The sequence below is a fragment of the Phalacrocorax aristotelis genome, chromosome Z, assembly GCF_949628215.1.
Source record: "Phalacrocorax aristotelis chromosome Z, bGulAri2.1, whole genome shotgun sequence".
NCBI lineage: Eukaryota > Metazoa > Chordata > Aves > Suliformes > Phalacrocoracidae > Phalacrocorax > Phalacrocorax aristotelis.
The window spans coordinates 8,012,525-8,035,633 of record NC_134311.1 but is presented as its reverse complement, the minus strand read 5'-3'; the positions used below and the strand labels follow the sequence as shown (position 1 = coordinate 8,035,633).

At 38.2% G+C, this 23,109-nt stretch overlaps 1 protein-coding gene across 2 annotated transcripts in view; it reads left to right on the top strand.

The window, feature by feature from the left end:
• Window positions 1-23,109, top strand: part of RASGRF2 (Ras protein specific guanine nucleotide releasing factor 2) — a 134,676-nt gene that overhangs the window by 84,488 nt on the left and 27,079 nt on the right. For both annotated transcript variants that reach the window (XM_075078783.1, XM_075078782.1), the window contains exon 18: window positions 16,960-17,066. In XM_075078783.1, coding sequence (XP_074934884.1) covers window positions 16,960-17,066 — 107 coding nt within the window. The remainder of the gene's footprint in view (window positions 1-16,959; window positions 17,067-23,109) is intronic.

The window sequence follows — 23,109 nt, the reverse complement described above, 5'->3', positions numbered from 1 at the left end:
TTGAGGCAAGCAGGTTAACAGACTCACTGGAAAGCCCTACAGTTACACACTCTACCAGAACCAGACACGAAGATTTAATCATCTCCTGTGGAGAGCGTTGGCCATAACATTTTATAATTGCTGTCACCATGCAATGATAATTTTGTTTACTGATAAGTATGCAAAGCTCTGAACACCTCTTTCAGGGCATTTGATGGCTTTGCTTATCTTATGATAAGCAACTGTGGGAATGCTTTCTATGTTGGTCTTGTCTGCAGGCTTCATGACCACAGGTGGCTTGATGGGAAGCCAAAGCTGAAAGACTTTTCAGTGCTTTGGTCTACTTTAGATATTGGTGCACTCTCCCCTTTGGATGCAGCCTGAGTACAATGCATGTTGGCAGTGTTTCTAGTCTGCTCCATCCCTACTGTGTGAGGACCCGTGCTTTGCAAAAACACCCTGAAGGTTTTTGGGGCACTCTTATCTGTTGGGTTCATTTGTTATCTGAGTGCACATGAGGTGCACATGTAGGGCTAGCAGGGCCCTAAGGACAGCTCATGCTTGGGTTGCCCCACCACACTATATGCTGCACTAGTTTATGAGCTGCTGAAAAGAAGGTGCTGGCCACCACGGCATTGCTGTGCAGCACACAGAGCTTTTGCAGTGTACAGTGCATTCCTCTGAACCAGGAATATTCAGGTTCTTATGCTCTTCAGCAGTTCTTTGTAACTTACTGGTTTTGTTGCCATTAATTTCAGTTATTTTGCAGGTAGCTGCTTTTATGATGCCAAGCTGTACTACTTGTCCTATTGTTTAGTCCATCTGTCTAGTTAAATTTTAATCTCTGCATATCTCAGTCATGTTTTTGTCTATTCTCTTCCAGAAAATTTGTATATTACTTGTTTATTTTAGCAGCATGATAAAGATAAATAGAAATATGAAGTGAAAGTAAAGAGAGTTAAATAAAGCACCCCAGGTGCACAGCTTAGTGCCTGCATGAATGATAACATGCACAGTAGGGATTAATAGAGTGTGATGTGTCTTTTACATCTCCTTTCTCTTTTGAGCGATGTGAAGCATGGCTGGGTGGTTCATGGCTTCCTGCAGTTCTAGTAATCTGTCACCATTAATAGGTGGCTGCACACCTTCATTCTTTCCCAAACTTATTCAAATAGGATAATACTAGCACATTCTATCATAGAAATTGCAGGTCAAAGTAATCTTTATTCTGCAGTCTTGCTGCTTTCTTTTATTGCAATAAAGCTTATTCTTCAGCAAGGAAAGACAACAAAGTTATGCAAGCATCCTTCTCCACAAGAGTGAGAGGCATGCTGTTTTTGGATGCTGTTTTGGATGTAACCTGATAGAAACTCAAATTGTTGATATAGGGACAAGTATTATTCACTTATTCTGAATTACCATTTCCCTATTCTCATGACTCTTTGTCATTGCTCCTAGAACTTCTGTTCACCTACATGCTTCTCAGAGTGGTAGATAAGCCCAGAGCAATCACAAACATATGCCTGGTCAGAGGCGTCAGTTACATGAGCTGTTTCTTTCCCCCCTGTTCATACACCTCTAGAAAATTAGTTCTTGATTTCTCCTTGAATCAGTGACAGCTTCTGTAAGCAACACAGAGGTTATCTAGCAGCTCTGTTCCAATGCCTGCCGTACTCTTTTCCCTAAGGAAAAGCTCCTATAAAAATGTTACTGTTGACAGTCTCATCCTAATGTCTTGTAATCTCTTCTTTGAACTTTGCAGTGAGAGTTAGGTAGTCCTTAAGTGGAGCTCCAAGGAGCTGCAGTGAGACCAACTCTTCAGGAGTGACTTCCTTCTCTTCTGTGAGTGTCTCTGTCACATAGTGTCAAAAGAAGGAGAGAGTCTGGTAATGTGGGATGGGAACCTCCTGCCAAAATTCTCACCAATCGTTTGTAGTTTTGATGCAAAAATCTGACAGATTTTAACAGGAATTAAGTAACAGCAGCATAATCTATACAGCACTCACACAAACCCTGGACTAGATAAAAACAATTTATATGGAAAAGTATTTATATTTCATCTATGGTTTGTAGAACTTGCAAATTTCTCTGTTTTATCTGTGTACAATTATTTCAAAATTGCTTTTTCTTCTTCTTAATTTTTTATTTATGTCTGTTGTACATAGAATCAGGACACTGTCTCAGGATGAGTAAGATATCATGCACTGATTATAAAATGAAAGACATCTTTTGGTGTTCGTTTACTGAAACTGCATGCTCTACATCCTCATACTTGCTAATACTCATAAACTATGAAGGTCTCTATATGAAAAGAAGATATTCAAGTTTTACTCAAAATCTCTGAATAGTTATATGGATGAAGACAAATTTGCAAAATAATGGTGTGTTGTTTTTTTAAATAATAAAGTAGAAAGTACTTACATAAGCTTAGCAAACATACAAATTTCTTCTCTGCAAAGAATGTCTAACACAAGTTGAAGAAACATAGTTAATGTTAAATTGATAACTTCATTTTGGAACAGTTCTACTGAATATAGGCTTCCAGGAGATTGTTTTGACAAAAACTTAAATTCAAGGTCTAAACTGATCTTGTATACTCTCTCTATTTTTTTATATTCCTAAGAGATATACTGAAACAGCTTTGAGAAGCTTATTTCTTCCTCACCTCAAACTAGAGACCCAAAGTCTCCCAACATGGAAAATACATGTTAGACAAGAAGCAAATACTTAAACCCAAACAAATGGGTTGTTCCCTCCTGAACATAGCAGCTTTATTTCAACAGCTCTGGCATCTGATTTTGAGCTGGGTACATCAGTATTTCCAGCGTGCCGCATGCTTCAAAGCTGCCTTCCTCCTCCTACAGCATGCTGATCCACGCCATAGAGAATGTACCATTTTTCACAAGAACAAGGTGACATATTATGGGAGAGGATGGGAGTGGGATGGAAGCTTGCGGTTGGCAGGAGGGCCTGGCTTCTCTAGTATAAGCATTTGTTTTTTAAAATACATGTGAAAGGAGAGGAGAGAGTGAGAAAAACACAGGGAAAAAAGAGTCTTTGGGGGAGTATCTCTGACAAATATGATTTGCATGTAGGAAAATCTGCCCCATGCTAGCAAGGAGGAAAGATGGTTTTATTCTCTCTGATTTTAATGGTTTAAAGGAGCAATTAACATAATAGCCTGAAGCTTTGAAGCGTCTACACAGAAGTGAATCACTTATATACTATCCCTTCCATTTAATTGCCTCCACATATCTCTGGTGCTAAAATACCTTTGACTTGAGTTATTTACCTCAGTATTGTTCAGGAGAGAAAATTTTTCCTAAAGCTTCTGTATTTTGCAGTCAAAGAGCATTTTGAAAGGTCTCTCAAACAATCAGCCTGTGAATCGTTTCCTGTGCAGAGAAAGTACAACCAGCTCCTTCTCTTTTGACAAATCTGCTCTGGTGGTTCAGAGAACAAATCTTAATCTAAATTGCCTTTGGTTTTAGGCTATCAAAATTGTTCAGCTTGTTTACCAGACCATTTTCTGGTATCATCTGCTTTTCCATAGCTCTTACAATCTGCCCGCAGAAGTGACCAGACAGTCCTTTGCAGCTGCAGCAGATTCTCAATAAAGCAAGCACAAAACCTGCTCCATTAATCTGCTAGCTGCAGCTGCTAAGTGCAAACAGTTTCTTCCTTCACAGCAATTCCATATGCCTGGGCATTCACAAGTACCTCCTGGTGCCACTTCCACGTGGTGCTGCTGAGTAGTTTCCCCAGCTGACAATGCATCTAATACGGTCTGTGAGTTCTGGATCGATGGTCCTGCTGTTATGTCACTGTCTGTGGAGGAATCAAGTTACTTTTTAAATCTTGAACTTTTTATACAACGTTAGTTATATGCTACTTTCCACTGATAATCAGTTACACATTAGTGCATTAATTATGTGGATAAGTTAAACATTAGTTATGGAAAAGATGTACAGACAGAAGTGTGTAATCCTTTTATGGTATATATCTCTAATTTCTTTTGACTTGGCTTGGAATATTTTTGTATTCTTGATCATTGCCTGGGATAAAACATTGTACTTTGACCAATTCTGATGTAAAGCTGCCAAACCTCAATTTTAGAACAGTTGAATGCGGTTGAGGATAACTGTGCGGAAATACTTAAGTGAAAGTATCAACTTTAAGAGCTAGTGATTGATGTGAAAGTGTCAACTTCAGGAGCCACTGAAATGAATATGGAAAGCCCTCATCTCCTCAGAGGTGCTGTAGGAGTTTGTCTTCCATGACATACCCCAACTGTAACAGCAATAACAAATATAAATGGACTTTTTAAAATTACAGCTGTGATTTCTAGAATGACATATCTCTTGAAAGCTGCATAAGCACTGAAGTTGAGCCAGATAAGTCCTGTGAGCTCTCAGTCTGACACACTTTATCCCTGCTTGATTACTGTCACAATATTAGATGGATAAAAATTAGGTAAAAGTAATAATTCATGTTTCACAGAGATCCAGATTACACAGTGGGTCATGTGTAGGCCTTTTTATTCTGATAAATCAGGCACAGATTGATTAAGGCTGACTGCTTATTTTAAAAGGCAAAATTAGCATGAGAATGTTTCACAGAAGTTTTTAGTGAGAGCTGCTTAGTTTATTTTAGGTTGTGACCAGCAGTGCTATTCTGCAGTCAGTCAAACTACTTGCCAGCTTCCAGTGTGACAATATTTTTGTTTTGTTTGTTCTGGCATAAGCGCTAATTGGTGTAATGGAATGACACAACTTGTGCCAAATGATACAAGGGAGATCAGATCCTATGTGCACGTTCATGTGTCCGTGTGTCTGTAGTTATATGTATGACCGTGCCCAGAGGAGGCACTGTATCTGTTCATACTGCTGCCAGGTACATTCAGCACTTAAACTGAATAATGTGATTTGAAGATACACCATGCAAAATAATGAAGGCATACACTCCCAGTGGGATCCCATTGACCCCTGAAATGGAAAAGCATGTAGAAATATACATTATGCTTTAAACAGATACACTATTTCCTCAGTTGTTACCATCTTGCATACAGATTGCTGTGAGTATATAGTTCCACATTCAAGGATATCAGCTGTACCATTCAGGGAGTATTTCCCTAATTCTGAACAGAGGAATAATAATGTGGCATTACACCATTACGTTCCCTGAGACAGAAATTCTGGAGTAGGCAGCTGAGTTCGTGTGCAATTTAGTAAAGATTAGAATTAACTGAGGCTTGTAAGAGCAATTATTACTTTCTTTTTTCTATTGTGAGAGGGCAGGCAGAGAGAGCTTTCCTTGATATCATGAAGGTTATGAGAAAGGCAATGCGTGATGTTGAGATGGATTCCCACAGTTTGTGGATAGCCGGGTAATGCACTTCTGTGTTGTGCTGTACTAAATGCTTCATATTACATCAGTGGTTACAAGCTAACCTTTGGAAAGGTATATCTTTCTGGTTCTGTACAATGGTATTGACTAAATCAAAACCAGAAAATGTGTGTCTTTTTTCTGGTTGCTATTCAGTATGATGCCATAAACATTGCTAGTAACAGTTACAGTAATTTTGCACTCCAGGATTATAACATCTCATTCACTGTACTGGAAAAGCTTTGTGAAACCTTTTCTTTATGAATCCAGACCTGAAAGAAAAAAATTGTGATGGTGATATCCCAATCAATAATCAGATGCAAAGAATAAATTCTTTTGAATCTGCAGCTTATCCTAGTAGGACTATTCTTCATAGGATTAAATTGGCACAACTGGGTCACAAGTATCACAGAGACTGTTTCTAAGCAGCTGGAAGCAGACCTTAATTTTAACTGTACTTCTTCAGGTCATGAGTTCCCACATGGAACTTTAGGACTGAATTTGAGGGCATCTAGTCTCCTGTCAGAGATACGGGATATCATCAAATCAGAGAAATCATTGTTTCAGGCATGTTTATCAATCCTGCATGTGTTATGACCCTCCCCAGTCCCTCCTTTATATCAGGGATCAGAGTTGCTTAGTTCCAAGAGAGAAAAGAGTTAGTGTAGGATTTGCTGTCCTCCCCTGATCTTTTCACAGGACAACCAAGTTTTTTTACTTGTCATTTTTGTTTGACTAACAGCTCTAGCCAGGAACTGGGAAAGTGAGTACTAATTCCCTCTTGGGAACACGTTTTCATGAGATTTACAGACCAATTTATGCAGATTCAGGGAGGTCTGAGAAGCATTGAGACCTGAACACTGAACTTCCGTGGGAAGTACTCACTGACATACTCTACAGGTGACACTGTTCTCCATCAAAAAAGGTGTGACAAGTAACTGCTGGCATAGACCAACCAGCTTTCCTTCCTGGTGGCTGGAGGGTTGTCAGGAGTTGCCCAGATGTCGTTACCAAACCCAGAGGTGGCCAGCGCTAACATGACCAACCTGCTGGGCTGGCTGTGGGGTGTAGTGTGTGTGATATGTGGGGCCCGTGGGGCTGATGACGATGTCCCAGCAGAGAGGAAAACTTGATTTTCTGTTCCAGGCTGCATTTTTAACACTCATTCACCAGGCTGCTTTTATGAGACATTTGTGTATGTTTTCTCCTGCCAGAGGATATTTTACTGGGAAATTGGTAGCGAAATGAAAATAGAGATTAAAACTAATTTGTTTGGAATCTGCCTTCTAATTCAATAACCCTGAATGTTATTCCTTTCTTCTGAATATTCACCTACTCTGTAGTGCATTCGAATAGACTTCTATTTTTGTTCCTGAATTAGGAGCCCTTTGAATTTAACAAAATTGTTGCTTAGCAATTTTAGATAACTGGCTAAACATGCATGTTCAAATTGAGCTGAATCTCCCCTTGCAGTTTTCTTAGAGCAATAACTTTGAATTAAAATTAACCTTAAAAATGAATGTTAGTTTTGTCTCAGGTGATCCCTGCTCTTGGGAGGTAGGAACCAGGGGAAAATGATGATTTTTTTTTTTTTTCACTTTAGGAGAAATTTAGGATCCCCCCTTTTTTATGTGTTCCTTCTCTCTTGAACTAAATTCTTACCTTAGTTTATTAGAGGAGCTGACTACTCAGGAAAAAAAATATTTGCACTGGACATTTACTGAGTTAAAACGCTGTAAACCATGTGTTTCCTGACCCATTACACTACGTCCTGATCAGCTGCAGGGAAAACTCTCTGTTTCATAGATTTGTGCAACCAAACTGGCACTGAGAGAAAATTTCCTTCTTCATCTAAGAAGGGAGACTAGTACAGTCCCTATTCCTGCCCCACAAAATGTGTCACCACAATCCTGCTGTGATTTATTTGATGGGATGTGTTGAATATGTATTTTCCTGTGGTTCAGCTGAGCTTCTCTGGCAAGCTCTCAGGTGATGTCTCTCTCTGCTCCTCTAAACTGAGGAGGAGAGAAGATGGACTGAAGCTGTGAGCATGCATGAAACAATCCCTAGTATGTTCATGTTGCAAGTAGGGAGTTTGACCAAAAGGTTTGGGTTCATAATGAGGGCAGGTGTCTTTAGATTCCCTGTCATCTTCCTCACATTTCAGGTACCCAATGGTGTGCATGGGGTGGGGAGAGAAGTTGTGGGAGTAATTTGTTGTGGTTGGTTTCCCCCCCCCGCCCCACCCCGAGCCTAAGTGTTGCTTGCATAATTGGTATTTGTTTATGCTACCTTTGAGTTGCTTGATTTGTGGCCCAGTCGTAAATGGTCTGGAAGCTGCTTATGAGATGGACATTTTGTTCAGAGATTTTTTGTTGACTGGTATGCATGCTGCCAATTTTTATTTTGCATGACAGTCAACTATCCGTTCACAGATGGTCTGAAAAATTATACATTTGGATCTTCACAATTATCACCTCCTTTCCATTTAACCTTTACTCCTATTATCATAAAAAATTTTAATAGTTTTGCAAACGACTTCCTTTAACTTATGTAAAAATCCCAGACCAACTAATGGGAATAATTCCAAAAGCACTTTTTGTGATTTTCTGTTTCTACCTGTACATTGTCATAGACTTTTTTTTAACCTTGCCTTCATGGCAGGGCACACTGAGCACTTTAAAGGTCTGAAAGCTTACTTTGAATAGTTCTTGAAAAGACTGTGAGCATTATGCAAAAAAGATCTGCTATATTTTTCATATTGGTGATAGAGCAGCTTGAGAGCGTAGACAATGTGTAATTAAAGAAATCAAGAGCTAGAGATCACTTGAAATGCAGAAATACATCAGCAGGTAAAAATTGCTTATATGTTCCCTGAAGACGAAGAGGCAGCAGGAACACAGGCAAATGCACTTGGCTGACGTACAAACTCAAAGAAATATCAGCTGCAGTGTTGCCATTCTTGTCATTATTCATGGAAGATAATTCAAACATTACTTCAGTAGAAAGAAGTGTCTAAGATGTACTAAAACAGTCACAAATATAATTGCTAAGGTAGGCTGTTCAAAAAGGCTTTTCTTCTTTGTCAGTTGTTCCCTATAGTTCTTTTATATAAATAAGTGATAGGAAAAAATTCTGCTGTCAAATTGCACATTTGGCATGATATTCTGCAATCTGTAAACACAATTGGCAACACAGCCTTTGAAATTGAGGATCTATTCTTTTCTAGAGATATATCTATAAATAAAGACACAAGATTGGGATGGTTTCACGTAAGAGTTCACTAGAAAAATTGGACTAGGAGTTCACACATGCACGCACACGTGTACAGTCTTGTATGCAAACAGACACAGTTTTGAAGATGTATGCAGGTACACCAAAATTTAGCATTAGGTTTTGGTGATGACATTAACTCTCTGTTGGCTTTCTTTGCTGTTGCTGAAAGAAGAAAAGAATAGGATGTTGTCCAGTGGTAATGGAGTTACTGCTACTTACAGCTGTGGAAAATGCATCCTACAAAGTGCAGTAGTCTAAAGCTACAGATACTCATTCCCTGTCTCGTTAGAACATATGTAAATGCTAATGCATGTACATGTTGGTCTGTTGTCTCTACAGTAGGGGAGTGAACAATGCTGTTTTCTCTGAACCCATGTATTATCACAGTATGCCAAAACTGAAAATGCAAACTTGTATTGCTGCTGATATTTTGTTAAAAAAAAAAAAAAAAAAAAGAGCAGCAGAATCTGGTGCTTTTCACTCCTGAGATGAGCTATGGATTTTTAATAACAAATTGTGTAACTTGTAACTGCAAATATGTTTTTGGTGTTTAGCAATTTTTAAAGATTTTCTGCCAAGTGTGAGACTCTAATATGGTCTCCTGAGATAATATCTCTATTAAAGAAAGCAGAAATCCCAAAAGCATGTGCCAGTTATATCTATAGCAGTAACCCTGTTTTTAAGGATTTCTAAGGGACAAATTTTCACATTTGAACAGTTCTTTGAGTTTAAAGGAATATTTTCATTTTTTGTGGTACTCATATTTTAAACCATATAATCTCATAGATAATTATAATTGTCAGAGCAACCTAACATTATTATTAGGAGTTAGAATAGTATCTTGATCTTAAGCATATTCTTTAGACACTTTTTTTCCCATCCATTTAACTAAAATTCCTTCACTGGACTAATATATTTTTAGACTTCTGGATTTAGTTCAAGTTTACAGCACAATCATGACATAACTGCTTTATCTCGTTGTGTTCTTTAAATTACTCTGATTAGGAAAAGCCTTTCTAAAGCAAGAGTCATTTAAAAATAGTTTACCAACCTTTCCCTTAAATATTTTGCAGAAATTAAACACAGTCACTATAGCTCTATCTGTGTTACACTATTGTACATCAGCTGGTGCATGTGAATCCATGGGATTTACCTTACTAAGACTATAATCCCTTGACTTGATGTGATAGTTAGATTGTATTTGTGATGGAGGCTTTAGGCAGAAGAATCAAATACATACTTGGAATTATTTCTGACGTGAGGGGTTATAGCAGGGATTTTGAGCAGCACGTATCTTAGGGCGAAATTATTTTATATGTCCTAAGGACCAGTGAAAGTGAAATTAAAAGCCTGAAATGCACTGTACACTTGTTTTCTTCTGCTTTTTAATAGTCATTTCTGATGCTGTGTGAGTTTATAACCCTTTGTGAAACAAACTCAAACCCTGGCATAGTGAACAATTAGATATGCCTCTTTCTTAAACTGAGGTAGACCGAAGATCATGACTAGACTAGGTAGCTCCTACTTCCAAGCCTCAGACTGCTCATATGACCTCCTCCATTAGAAATCTCATTATGCATGTTTGATAATTGCTAAAAAAAGAGGAAGAACTGTTTTACTCATCAAACATGCTATTCTGTATGCAGTGAGTGGGATTTCATCTTTATGCTTCTTTTCATCTCAGTTAATATGGTCATCTTTTCCAGCTCTGCCATCTTCAGCTGGCTAGGGTATGGCAATCTGATATCGTAAGTGAAGAAATGCAAAGGAGAGCAGAATCACTGGCAGTTTAGATTTCTTGTCAATATTAGGCTACTCGCTGTCTGCCACATTTCTGCAAAAATGTGTGAAAACCAATTACTTGCTTGAGAGTCTATGACCAATAAAGATGGGTACCTTTAAACAGTCATCCAAACCATATGTCAAGGAAAAGTTTTTAGAACTAGATATTTTTTTGTGCTGCATATATATTGGGAAGGCTTTTCTTTTGTGCTGCATGTATCTGGAGAGGCTTTTTCAGTTTTAATCTGTAGATGGAAACTGCTCTGCTCCAGGCCTATGGTTTGTATTTATTCTTTATCCAGGTCAGAAAGTAACACAGATGTTTGCCAAGCCTAAGCTTTCAGGATTTGAGCCAGGCTGAATCATAAAACTGGCCTACAACTCATAAGCTTATTTATTAGAAGAAAGAAAAAATCCACAAGGCAGAGAACTACATTTTACTCTTTTTTTTATTATTTCTCATGTGTTTTGTGAACCATGAATGCTCCGCTTCCACCTCCCTGGGACTCTGTAGGATTTGCACTCAAAGGGTGGAGTGCGGTTTTCTCCTGTGAGGTGCTAACATAGCCTCGGTGCATGATTCCAGAGTATTTCAGTGAAACTGACACATAAAATCTTTTTTTGAAATTAAGTTTTTTGCTAAGGACACCAGAAACTTGTTGAAGTCACTCTTCATAACTTAAAAAAACTTATCCCTAAATCTTGTGAATGGAAATGATTTTTTGCAAGATAAACCCTTAAAAATAGATGTATCATCAAAACCTTTGACAAATTAATTACTGTGGTCAGGAATGGTGTGCTGCTGTATTAGTGCAGAAAAACAAAATGTAGACAATACAGTTACTGTAACTAGACTGAGAGTTTTTGACATCTTAAATAGAAAAGCAAATGTGCATCATTTAGTGTCTTTAACATATACAGTGCAGAATTTAACCTAACACAAATGTTCCTCTTGAGTGAAGTGGATTTTAAAGATAAAATCATGTAAATTGCTGATAGGGTCAGGTTTGTTCAGTAGAACAAGAGAAAGCAGGGCAGGATTTTGCTATAGGGACTTCTCAGTAGCTTTTGAGGAGAAGGTCTTTTCTCTGTCTCACACTGACATGTGATTAGATCCTTGGATCTGGTCCTGAGTCAAGCAATTCCAAAGGTAGAAACCCTGACACACCCTATCTGCAGGCACTGATTTTTTTTTGTTTTATGAATGGTATAGATAATGTCATCTACCACCGAAAATTGCTTTAGACCTTTATGTAAGAAGATCTATCTATGTACAAGGTATTATCATAATATAATCTGGTTTTGTCTGCAGGTGTTGAGATTTATATCTATTCAGCACCTTTTTTTAAAAAATCTTTGGTGATAGTGGAAGCTATAAAAATATTAGTTTTGATTATAGTGCATGTAAGAAAAACATCTGAAGGTGAAACTGGATTTTGCGTAACATAATCTGAAGAGAAGTACATGAACAGAGTGATTAAATTATATTGAAAGAAGTAATTCACTGAAACTAGCACTGCTGGCAGGTTAACATTGTGTTTGACAGCCTGTGCTAAAAGTTCTGCATCACCATTACGTGAAAAACTATTTGTGCAAGATATTAATCTCAACAGATACTGAAGAAAACATTACTTGAAAGTAGCCCCACTGAGTCAGCTGCCCATTAAGATGATTAATGATTAGAAATAATGCTGATGTTTCTAATGTAGAAGGATTACTTCCTTCAGGAGAGAAACGTGTTCACCATGGAGTGTTTCAGGTTATATCACTCTGGGGTCTGGATGTGGGCAGTTCCATCCAGAATCCTAATTAAAATGTTGCAAAGGTTAACATCCTCCTAGATGGGACACTTCACCTTTCTCCTCTCCTGGAACAACAAGGAAGGTGAACTTAGGAAAAATAATGCCTACTTCCCTGCTGATTTAAGTGTAACGTGTGTAGTTAGCCCCCAAACTGCTCAATGCCAAGGGTAACACTCTATGGGAAAGGCTGCTTCAGAATTGCCCCTTTTAAGGATTCTTTCCACAAGCATTTGTTTCTGGATGCCGAGCTCAATGAAATTTTGTCTGATCAGATATGGCTATTTTGTTAATCTTTCAGCACACCTAAATTTGTAACCTACATGGCTAAGAGTACCTCCAAGTCCAAGTCACAGACAGGCATGATATTATACTAAGGACTGTATAATCAGAGTTAAAAACTATTCTGAGCCCCAAAATAGGTAGGAAAAGTATCTGGGGACTAATAGGTTGGATGCAGCAATGCTAGAAGGTTAACTGGAAACAGTTTGGTAGGGTGCTTTCTGAGATACGTGTTAGAGGTGTGATGAAACACTTGTTCCTTGCGGATCAAGATCTGACTTGAAGCCTTGGTTCCCAGTTCTAGTCTGTGGGTCAGCACACTTTCTTTTAGCTGCTTACTGGCATTAAACCATGACAAAATTTCATACTGCATACTTTGTGTAGTCACAGAGTGCAGGTCCAGTTTCACACTTATGTATGGACAGGTGGAGCAGGTGATGTGTGGCTCAGCAAGGTTCTGGCTGTCACCTGTTTTTTGGCAGTAGGTGAGGTAGCTTGGAGTTTCTGCACTACTGTTACCTGTTGCACAACGAGACAGGACTGGACAATTTAGTTTACTTTTACAGTGTAGGGAGCAGCAGGCACATGGGTTATCTGTAAGTGGTGATATGAATGTGCAGAACCAGATAAGGTTGTATACCAGGCTCTTTAAATTATGCATAAACAAGTAGCCTGTGCATATGGAACAACTGCATTTGTTGGGGTGGCTCAGGGTTTTGTTTGGCGTTAGGAGAGGATTAGGTGGACAGAAAGAGAGAGGAGGAAGTAAGAAGCAGTAGTAAAGCTGTCATATTAGAAGGAATTTGCATTGTGAAAAGTGCAGGAAACTCCGGTGGCACCATCAAACTTGATGCTTGCCTAGATAGCTTCTGTAGTGGCTTCATCAGGACTTAGCCTGGTTATCTCCCTTTTGCAGTTTCTATCCCAAAGTCCATGTGGCTTTGGAGGTTAAGAGGAGCAAAATCAATGCTAGCCAAGACTTGGTTTTGCATGTTCTCTTTTTTTGGATGTTGGTTTGCATGCTTCTATATTAATGCAGCTGTGGCAATAAGTTTTTATTGGAGTTTTTTTAGCACTTTGTTAGACCTAGATTTGAATGTTCTTGAGTACCTTTTCAGTTACATGTTTTCACATTTTGGTTAATGAAAAGATCTATTCAGTGACTGTAAGAACTACTGAGATTTCTTTTGCTTTCACATTCAGTATTCACTAACTTTTCTTTAGGTTAGTAATATGACATAATTTCCTTAGTATCAGGAATGATACAATCCAGCACTTTAGAAGGTAGGGATTTTAGCTGCTGCCATACTGACTGGAAGGGAGCTGACACATTAGTTTTGAATAGATTTACTGGTAACTATCTATGCATAGCTTTACAATTATATAGTCTTCTGATAAATAGGTGAATAGATAAAAAAATGGTGGCTATTGTCTATATTTTATATAAATCCACTTAAGCTTCTCTAGTGAATAGTAGCAGTTATTACATAACTTCTGGTTTTGAGACTAATCTGATTAATCTGTGTCTGATGGGCATTTTAATGCTGTGGATGGTAACCATCTCTATGGCATTCTGCCAGTCCTGGCTGCCACTTCAAGTGGCAAACAAGTCAGTTTAGGATGGAAAAGCTAAGAGCTGGCAGTATGCTAAACACCATTCAACAGGTTCACACTTTGCTATGTCTTCTGGTGACAGATCTAGAGAAGGTCATATGCTTTACTCCTGCAGATCTCTCCGCTCTGGTCAATGATGACTTGCACACCTTCATCTTCACGAGGGGCAGCTCTGCATCTTAATTTCTGTTGTAGTGCAAGTCTCCAGCATTGCTTACAACATAGTCACCACTTTTTGAAGTAGGAGTATAATCAATCCATTTGTCCTGAACGGCTCCATGTTCCTTCCATGTATGCAGAATCATTTGCTTGGAACTAGCACAGTAGATAGTAGAAGGGGAACAGAGGCAGAGACTTCTTGTTCTGAACACTACAAGTCCCAGTAGCTTTGTTGTGCTTCATCCTCAGTTGCCTCAGGAAGGTCCAAGAACTCCATGTATTATTCTCCAGCATAACTGGCTCTGGCTTAAGGCCTAGCTCTGATGAGCTGTTGTCAAAGCTACTGAATCTGGAGCCTACCTGACATCTACTGTTAGTCAAAACAAGTCCAAAGGGAAAACCTTGAGGTAAAGCCAGACATCCAAATGGAACGATGCTAAACCAGTATGGACATAACAGTGGGTATTCCGCTCCATTCTAGTTCCACAAGAAAATGTCATAAACTTGATCTTCAAAATCCAACTGCAGATTTAAGTCTTGGACGGTGAGTGTTGCTTGAGGACTTGTGGATTCTTTTTTGTTTCTATAAAGAACAATAAATTATGAATGTGTGAAGAAAGAAGGAAACACATCCCTGGCTTGCCCATTTGTTTGTATTTAAAAACAAGGTCAGAATGGAGTTAATAGATTTCCAGTTTTATGTTGGAAAAAAATGTATTTCGCTGATTTAAGTCATTTATCTGAAGTCTTGTACCCAAAGATGTACAATGAATCACCCGCTTGGATTTAATTTCACATGTGCATCTATGTTCAGCTAAGTTCTTTTCTTACAAAAGTGGAGATCTCCATTTATATGTTCGAGCCATCAACATGAAGTGACAAGCCATCAAGCCATCAACACACTGACAATGTGGATCTGAGTGAACATGTTGCTTATTCTTTGCAACAAGCTAATTACTGCTTAAAAAACCGATGAAATTCTGAGGACCATAGAAGTTTGCTGAAGTGGTCTCTGGAGGCTTTCCTTTTTCCTTTCTTGCTCTTTTTATTCTTTTTGCAGCTAACTGAAAACTGTCTCTGTGGGTTTCTTTCTGTTTTCCTTCCAGCTTACTGAAACTTCTTTTCCTTAATGTTACTTTGATAAAGATTCCACTGCTTTAATATATAATTTTCATTGTGACTTTCATTGCTGCAATTAAGTGGCTAATTGAACAGTTTATAATGTGTATGCCTAATTGCTTCTGCAAGAGGTTATCTGTGAAAGGCATAGAAAATTAACACACAAAATGTTGCCTAGGTTACCTTTTACTGAGTAAAGCCTCAGAGATCTTGTGTGCTTTGCTGTTTATGGGCAATGAAACTGCTGAACTTGTTTTAATATGAAACTTCCTTTGATTTTGAATTTTAGATGTTAACTACAGTGTAATATGCCATAGTTTAAAAAAGTTCCTTGAAACCTAAGCATAGAAAATACATTTGGGGTTTGGGGTCCAACTTGCAGTAAAAGGTGTAAGACTGCAGTTAAACTTCTTTTCCAGCTTATCTTTCCAAAAATATAGAGCAGCAATCTGGGTATTTTGGCCTTCAATAAAAACAGAGCAAAAGAATACCTCCAATGGGTTTCTCACAGAATAAATAGAAATTTAATCTGCCTTTGCTATTTATAGTAATACACAAGCTCTGTAACAGCTTTCATACCAAAAAAACAGTAAAGTACTGGTCATATGGAAGGGTGTTTCCAGTTGTTCCTTGGACTCTGCACCAAGTGAAAAAGAAAACAGCACAGTATAGGATCAAATCTAACAGAAACTTAGAAAAATGTGAACTTGTCTAGTGTATCTTCAGAGTTACATAATTTTTTTAAAACTGGGGGTTTCATGTAATACTTCTATTATTAAAACATATTCATTATTTTATCATACAGATTGTATTTATGATGGAGCTAAAGCAGAATAAGAAGAGAAAGAAGCAATAGTGTGACTGTAGGAAGAAACTTTATTGTTTGTTTAAAACCACTTCTTCATAAGTAAATATTGCTGACTCAAAAAAAAAAGTTTTACAAGATGTGTGGGGAAACACTGCAGTCTTCAGGAAGCTGGGGATGTAAATGTGTTTTCTTTATACCTCCCCACTTTCTTGTCACCCCGATGGTAAAAAATCAAATAGCTTATTTGAACAGTCTCTGTTGACTAGTAGAACCTGTACAATAGTGCTTTCTTGTGTTTACCTTCTTCTTCTCTATGCTTAAACACTATCCTCCCCTGCCTATTTCCCACTTCTGAAATTTGCCTCTTTCCCCTTTCTAAATCATGCTCACTTTCCTTCTGTAATCTGCTTTAATACAGGCCCTGTATATTTTTGGTCTGGTTCTGGTTTTTACTGTTGTTTTCTTCCATACTGGAGGAAGACCTGATGTTAATGATGCAGGCAAATATTCTTCATCTTTCTAAAACTGAATGCTGACCCAAGGAGGTATCTCTATTCGTTGTGATAGACAGGGTTGTGTTCTACTGATCTTGCAGAATTTCAGCAGTCTAAATGGTCATATTTGAAAGTCTATATAGGCATCTTTCCTTTTATGACACATAAATGTTCTATGAGCTTTCAGTTTACCCAAGTTATTCATACTGTATTTTAATTTTTGCTACCTCCATTAACTCTAATGTGTGTTTTTTCTGCACAGGATTTAACAATTCTGAACGCATGTGCGACAAAGAATTCATAATACGCAGAGCAGCCACGAATCGCGTCCTAAATGTCTTGCGCCACTGGGTCTCCAAGCATTCTCAGGTATTCTCCAGTTGCACCCTTCTCCTTTCCATCTGTAATACATCTGCGTTCTCCCTACAAAATATTTTTAGGCAGTGCTGCTATATAGTGTAGCAGAGGTCAAACAACCTGAAAAGTCAGTGCTGTAAAGATAATATGGAAAACTACTTTGTAAAAACACACTGTTAATCAAGTGGAGAATCTTTCATCTAGCCCTGCAAAGCTCTCTGGAAAATATCCAGTTACAGCATTATTCCTAGTAACATTGTGTGCCAGTGCTTTACTGTTGTAATATGTGTTGAAATACATAATGAGCAGGTTGGCTTAATCTTTCAGATTGTCAGCTTTGTTCAGTTACTTCGACTGAATGTGTTACAATACTTGTGTTAGCATACAGATATTTATCTATTTGTTGTAAATCATATACAGAAAGAGGCAGCAGTCCTTGATGTTGGTCCTTCTACAACCATGACAGGGCTGCAGGTCTGATACGTAATCATAAAACTGTGTTGGCAAAGAGAGGGGAAAGAAGAAATCTTGGTAGCTAGTAGAATTTCAATGATAGCCATGTCCTTTAAGCTGCCAGGTGAGACAAATGTTAGAAGATTTTGGCATGCGTGTAGAAGACTACCAGCAAAATTATTGAAAGAAACCAGGGAGGGAGAGAAAGAGGGACGGAGGGAAAGAAGGAAGGAAGGAAGGAAAGAACAAAGGAGGGAAGGAAACAGAAACAGTGAGAGCACTTTGGAAGCAAATGAAAGATTTTTGTTAGGCTTTGGATAGATGGTACTTCATGGCAATTATGGAGTGCTTTGTCACTACACGCTAATAATCAAGACCACTTGATCTTAAAAGGGTTTATTGCACAGCTAAATGCAGCAATGTCAAACTGTCCTGTGTCAAACTCAATTTCCTTTTTTTCCATGTAATAGGTTTAATTTGCATAGAGGTTAAGTTTGCTAGAAAATGAAGTCTTTAAGAAATGCAGAAGTAGGAAAATTGGTCATGTTTGAAAAGCTGAACAGCCCAGAAGAGATTAATAAAACCTCTCTTGGTTATCATGGGAATCATTAAACATTTTTAGTTATTGGAAACAACCTATGTACACCAAATTCTCTCTGACTACCTGGTAAATGGAAATCATTGCATGGCAAAATCTTGAGCTGTAACAGGAATGCCAAGTCCGTTATTACTGTTCTGTGTTATGGTAGTCTACTGTACATACTTACTGTCTCCCTGCCACAGTTTGTATTAAGTAACTGCTGTGAGTTGAGTTGACCCTCCATACTAATTAAAGGATGGTAAATTAAAGTGCTTGTGAAAATTTTAGGAGTCATCAGACTTTGGTCTACATTAAGCAACTGTCTACAACTAGCTGGACTGAAGTTTGAGTTTCAGAGCTAACCTGATTGAGTTGTGATGATGATTCTCTATCATAAACACAAAGTAACTATGAAGAGTACAAGCATACTCTGTCATTGTAGCAATTTACCAAAAATATATTTTCTCTCCTTAAAAATACAAATGTTTTCTACTTCCATTTCAAAAGTACCTATGATATAAATATATGAGATATATATGCTATAAATATATTATATAAAATATAATATTGTCCTGAATACTTTTGCACCTACTTTTGCATAACGTTTTCAATTAGTGTTCTTTTAAAAATATTAAGAGGACAAAGGTAATGAGCAAAAATTCAACACCGTGCATTCTCAAAGTGGAAGCAATTACCTGAATGCCCTAATCACTCACTGCCTTTTATGTTTTCTGTGGCAAGAGTGGCAGATTTGAATTCTGTAGCTCTCTTAATTCAGTATTCCAATATAGCAAATATTTTAAAATGCAAGAGTTTTGGCACAGAAAGTAATGGATGCTACAGCAACAGAGCATGCAATCAGTTTTTTATGTTGTTTACTTGTGAGACCAGGGAGAGAGAAAGGACAGAAGACATCAGCAAATCAGAAATGACTGACTAGTTTCTGCCAAAAAATATGGGACAGAACTGCTTTAAGGAAGGCAAGTGAAGAATTACTGTCTGGCCAAATAGGATGAAATGTTGGCAGAAGAGATGTATAGTCCTTGGAGAGTAGTAGCTCAGAGCCTCATTTTACAATAACAGCACAAACTGCAAGCCATAGAACCATTAGCCACTACTGTCTGGTGAATAAATGCTTATTCAATTTCAAAAATGACAAAACAATGTAAGTATTAAAATTCTATGAGATCAACAGACCTGCCAAAAGCTTTATTACATTTTAAGGTATTTGCATCATTCTCTAGCCACTTTATACGATTGAGGTTTCCCTTCCCCTTCATCAGCAGCCAAGGGCAGGTTTTATTCTCTTTTCAAAAAACATAGGAAGTTAACAAAATAAGTTCATATTTGTGAAGATGAATGTGCAGTTCAGTATGCTTTGCTGATACTGTTTTCTCTAGCCTTGGCTTTGAATTTGCTTCTGCTGCAAAAACTCCCCAACACCAAATAGGCAATTTCTGTCCTCTGTGGAGAAGCTTCTCCCACTGTCTGATAAACTGTTTTCCTTGTTATGTGCCTGAGATTCTTGTGGTCATTGCTAGCCTGCACCACTGTAAAGGTGACGGGCTGTGCAGATTTTTTCTGCCAAAATGGCATTTCCTTACTAGTAGATGTAAAGAGAAGCAAAGGCATTGGATGGGTAAACTGTGGGGCTTTCTTCAGTCCTCTTTTTAGGGTGTGAGATGCTACTACAAACATGCTTAGTGTTACAGCATATGAGTAACCCTGCAGCATAACTAACTCTGTTCTGGTGCTCTCTGATCCACCAATAACAGCCAATTCTCTACAAGTTATTTATCTGCCTAAATTATTGTACTGATTTATTGTGTTCTAGTGCCCAGAGCACATGAGGTGCTCAACAGTCACATAGGACTGTGCAGGCTATGTTCAGAAATGTGTGCAATGTGAAGAGAGTAACACACAACCACCTGGTAAAAGTGCTCTTACATATATCACCCCACGTAGTTATTCCCTGCCCTCCATCCCTCCCCCTGGATCCTTTTGGCTTGCTTTAGTGTGCTGCTCTCAGTGTATAGTAACGGTGGTCAGGGTTAGTGCATGAACTGAGGGAAAGAGGAATTGTCCAAACAAATAGTTCAAAGCCTTGTGTTTCCTCACTTTACTCTAGCACATCTTTGGCCAGTGTTTGGAGGGTTTTTCCTTTGCTGGGCTATGGAATGAATTAGCTTCCTACAGTATCTTGCAACTGTGTCAAAACCACAGCTATGGATGACTCAGGGTTGTTTTTTGTTTAAAGCATGTGGTTTTTTGAATTTATCTAAGCGTGGACAGTATTTAATAAGTAAAGTTGTCTGGGGCCAGAAAACAGAATCATTAAAATTAACAATTCAGCCTATTCAGTGAGGATGTGCTTTCATAAAGTGGTTTTGTTATCTTGAAATCATACTAAAAATGCTTAGAAAAAGGATTACTTATTCTTAAAACTTGGGTCATGCACTGTAGGAGCCTCACTTATATTCCAAGTAAATACATAGTGATAATGCTAGATCTGCAGTCCTTTCAGGAGGGGAGAAGGAACTAATTAACGTCTCCAGGAGCTCCCAAGACACCGATGAAAATTTGGAAAAAAACATCCTCACATAATGTGACACACACTTTTTGTTTTTACCATATAGAGCAAGAGGAATCAAACCTGTATTGCTCGTCAGCCAAAATCAGCACAGTGTGAAAGATGTCTCGTTTAGGTTTTCTGTTTATATTTTCTTTGCAGTCCCTATTTCTTCTCTTTTTTTCCCCACTCTTCTGTGTCTTTTTCATCCAGCCACCTACAACCCAACAAAGCTTTCTTTTTGCCCAAAATACCAGCAGAATGTTCATGTTTACATTTTGTTTTAAAATGTAATTGAGAGGAACAGCGTAGGATTCTCCTGTTGTAAACAATGAAAACAGAAATGATGAGGCAGGCAGTCATTGTGAAGGCAAAAACGCTGATGGGAATGGAAAGGGCTCGTGAGGATAAAACTCCCACTGACTCCTGTAAAGATGGAAAAATAGGAAGGGAAAAGGAGGCCAAGAGGAGAAGGTCTTTGTATGATTTTCATTATCCTAGTGAGGTCTTTCAGCCTCATTTTGTTTGTTTAACAATACTTTCATGTCTTTTATCTAAATCCTTCATGTTACAAAATCAAGGTTTTTCTGCTGCTGTGGCAAGCAGACTGAAATGGAGCTTACCCAAGAAGAAAGCTTTTGCATCTGCTGATAGAGAAGCTGGCTTCTCCAGACTTCCCAGTTTTGAAGGACAGCTGGGTGCTTGTTCCCGTTGGCTTCTTCAGAGATCTCAGCTGGAATGAATTGGCAAATCTTAACTCAAACTAGATGGCTAAACTCAGACTCAAACTAGATGGCTGCCAGACAGTGTCAGTGAGTTATGAAGTTACCACAAGATCTGGGGAGAAGACCAAGGCTTGAATTTTTAGAGTATAGGTCATGATCTCATGCCCAATGCCTGTCTTGCTCCAGCTGTGAAATAATCTACTGCAAGTCATTTTCTTGCTCATACCAGTGAAGCTGTGTTGGGTTTTCAATAGAAGGTTTTGCAGATGTAGTTGTTGATAACAAGAGATTATGGAGGACATACGTATACAGAGAATTGTCCAAGCAAAATTATTTCAGTGAGTTAAAAACAGTTTTAGTGCACATGAATTGGCCAATTCAATTTTGTACATTGGAATAAAAAATAAGATAAAAATTCCTTTATACAAGCTCCACTCACTTGAGTTTAAAGTCATAATGTAATGAATATGATACCTGGCAAAGTTACAGTAAGTTTATTGCAGAAATGTGAACAAATCACACTTAAGCCACACTTACTGTATGATAGCAAGATATGGTTTATTTTAACTACATTTCAAATAAACCCCTAGGATTTGTGGCCTCTGCCTTTAAACAGCAAAGAAATTTCTGGGGTTCTTTCTCAAATAAACACACGTTATGATACAAATTGTGAACTGAAGAAACAGAGAGGTTACCCCAGAGAGAGGCAGAGCAAGCGAACCCTGACTGAGCCTTCCAGCTTACCATTGGTCACCTAGTGAAGAAATACAGTTTGCATAAACTCATGCCCTTTGCAGAATACAGTTACTTATTGAATAGTAATGTACTTAATTTTTGCTATCGTCTGTCCAAACGTCACAGAAGTGTAAGGGTTTGCTATACCATGACCCTTCAGGGATTGTGAGTCACCCCCAGAATGGTAGCCAAGCTTGCAGTCAGTCAAACTAATTAGTCTACTCTGCACCCATTTCTGCTGGAGCCTGACAGGTCCTTCTTCGCTGAGGTCTTTCTGCAAAGCTCTTGAACGTACTACATCCTAGGACTTAGAGGCAGGGATGTCACATTTCTTATCTGTCCTGAACGCTTTAATCTGACAATACATAATGGCTAGAGTCTTCTTTCAAGGTTTCTTTGTACTACAGGGTTACACAGTGCTTGGATAAGGAGAGGTTTGTATTGTGTGTGCTGAGAATTACTCAGTCATGCTATTAACATAGCTTGTACTTTTAACCTGATTATATTCCATCAGAAGTGACAGGCTAATGCTGATACTGTAGAATCAGGGTTGGCACTCTTCCCCAAATGATGACTCTCTTTGCACTTCTAACTACCTGGAAGACAAAGCTGTTGTCCTTTGCTAAGCCAGACTTACTTCAAGTTCAGGGATTAATTTTGCTGGTAGCCAGTTATAATAACTTCTATCTCTGCCTTCCATGTGTGTAAATGTTTTTCTGCAGGTGAATTTATAAACATTTTCCTCAGCACAATTGTATGTGATAGCTGAAGTGTGCTTTTATGCTGGAAAATGAAATATAGTTTTAGAGAACTGCAGCACTGGGCTAACTCCAGTTAACTGTGATAGAGCTCGATCTGCTGTACAGAAGATTGAGTGACTCCACTGATGCCATTGAAATAATGATCTGTTTACACTTTGGCGTGAGAGCAGATATATTAAAATTGTAGGGTAAACCCCATCCGTTTAAAAATAACCCAAATTTCTTGTAAACA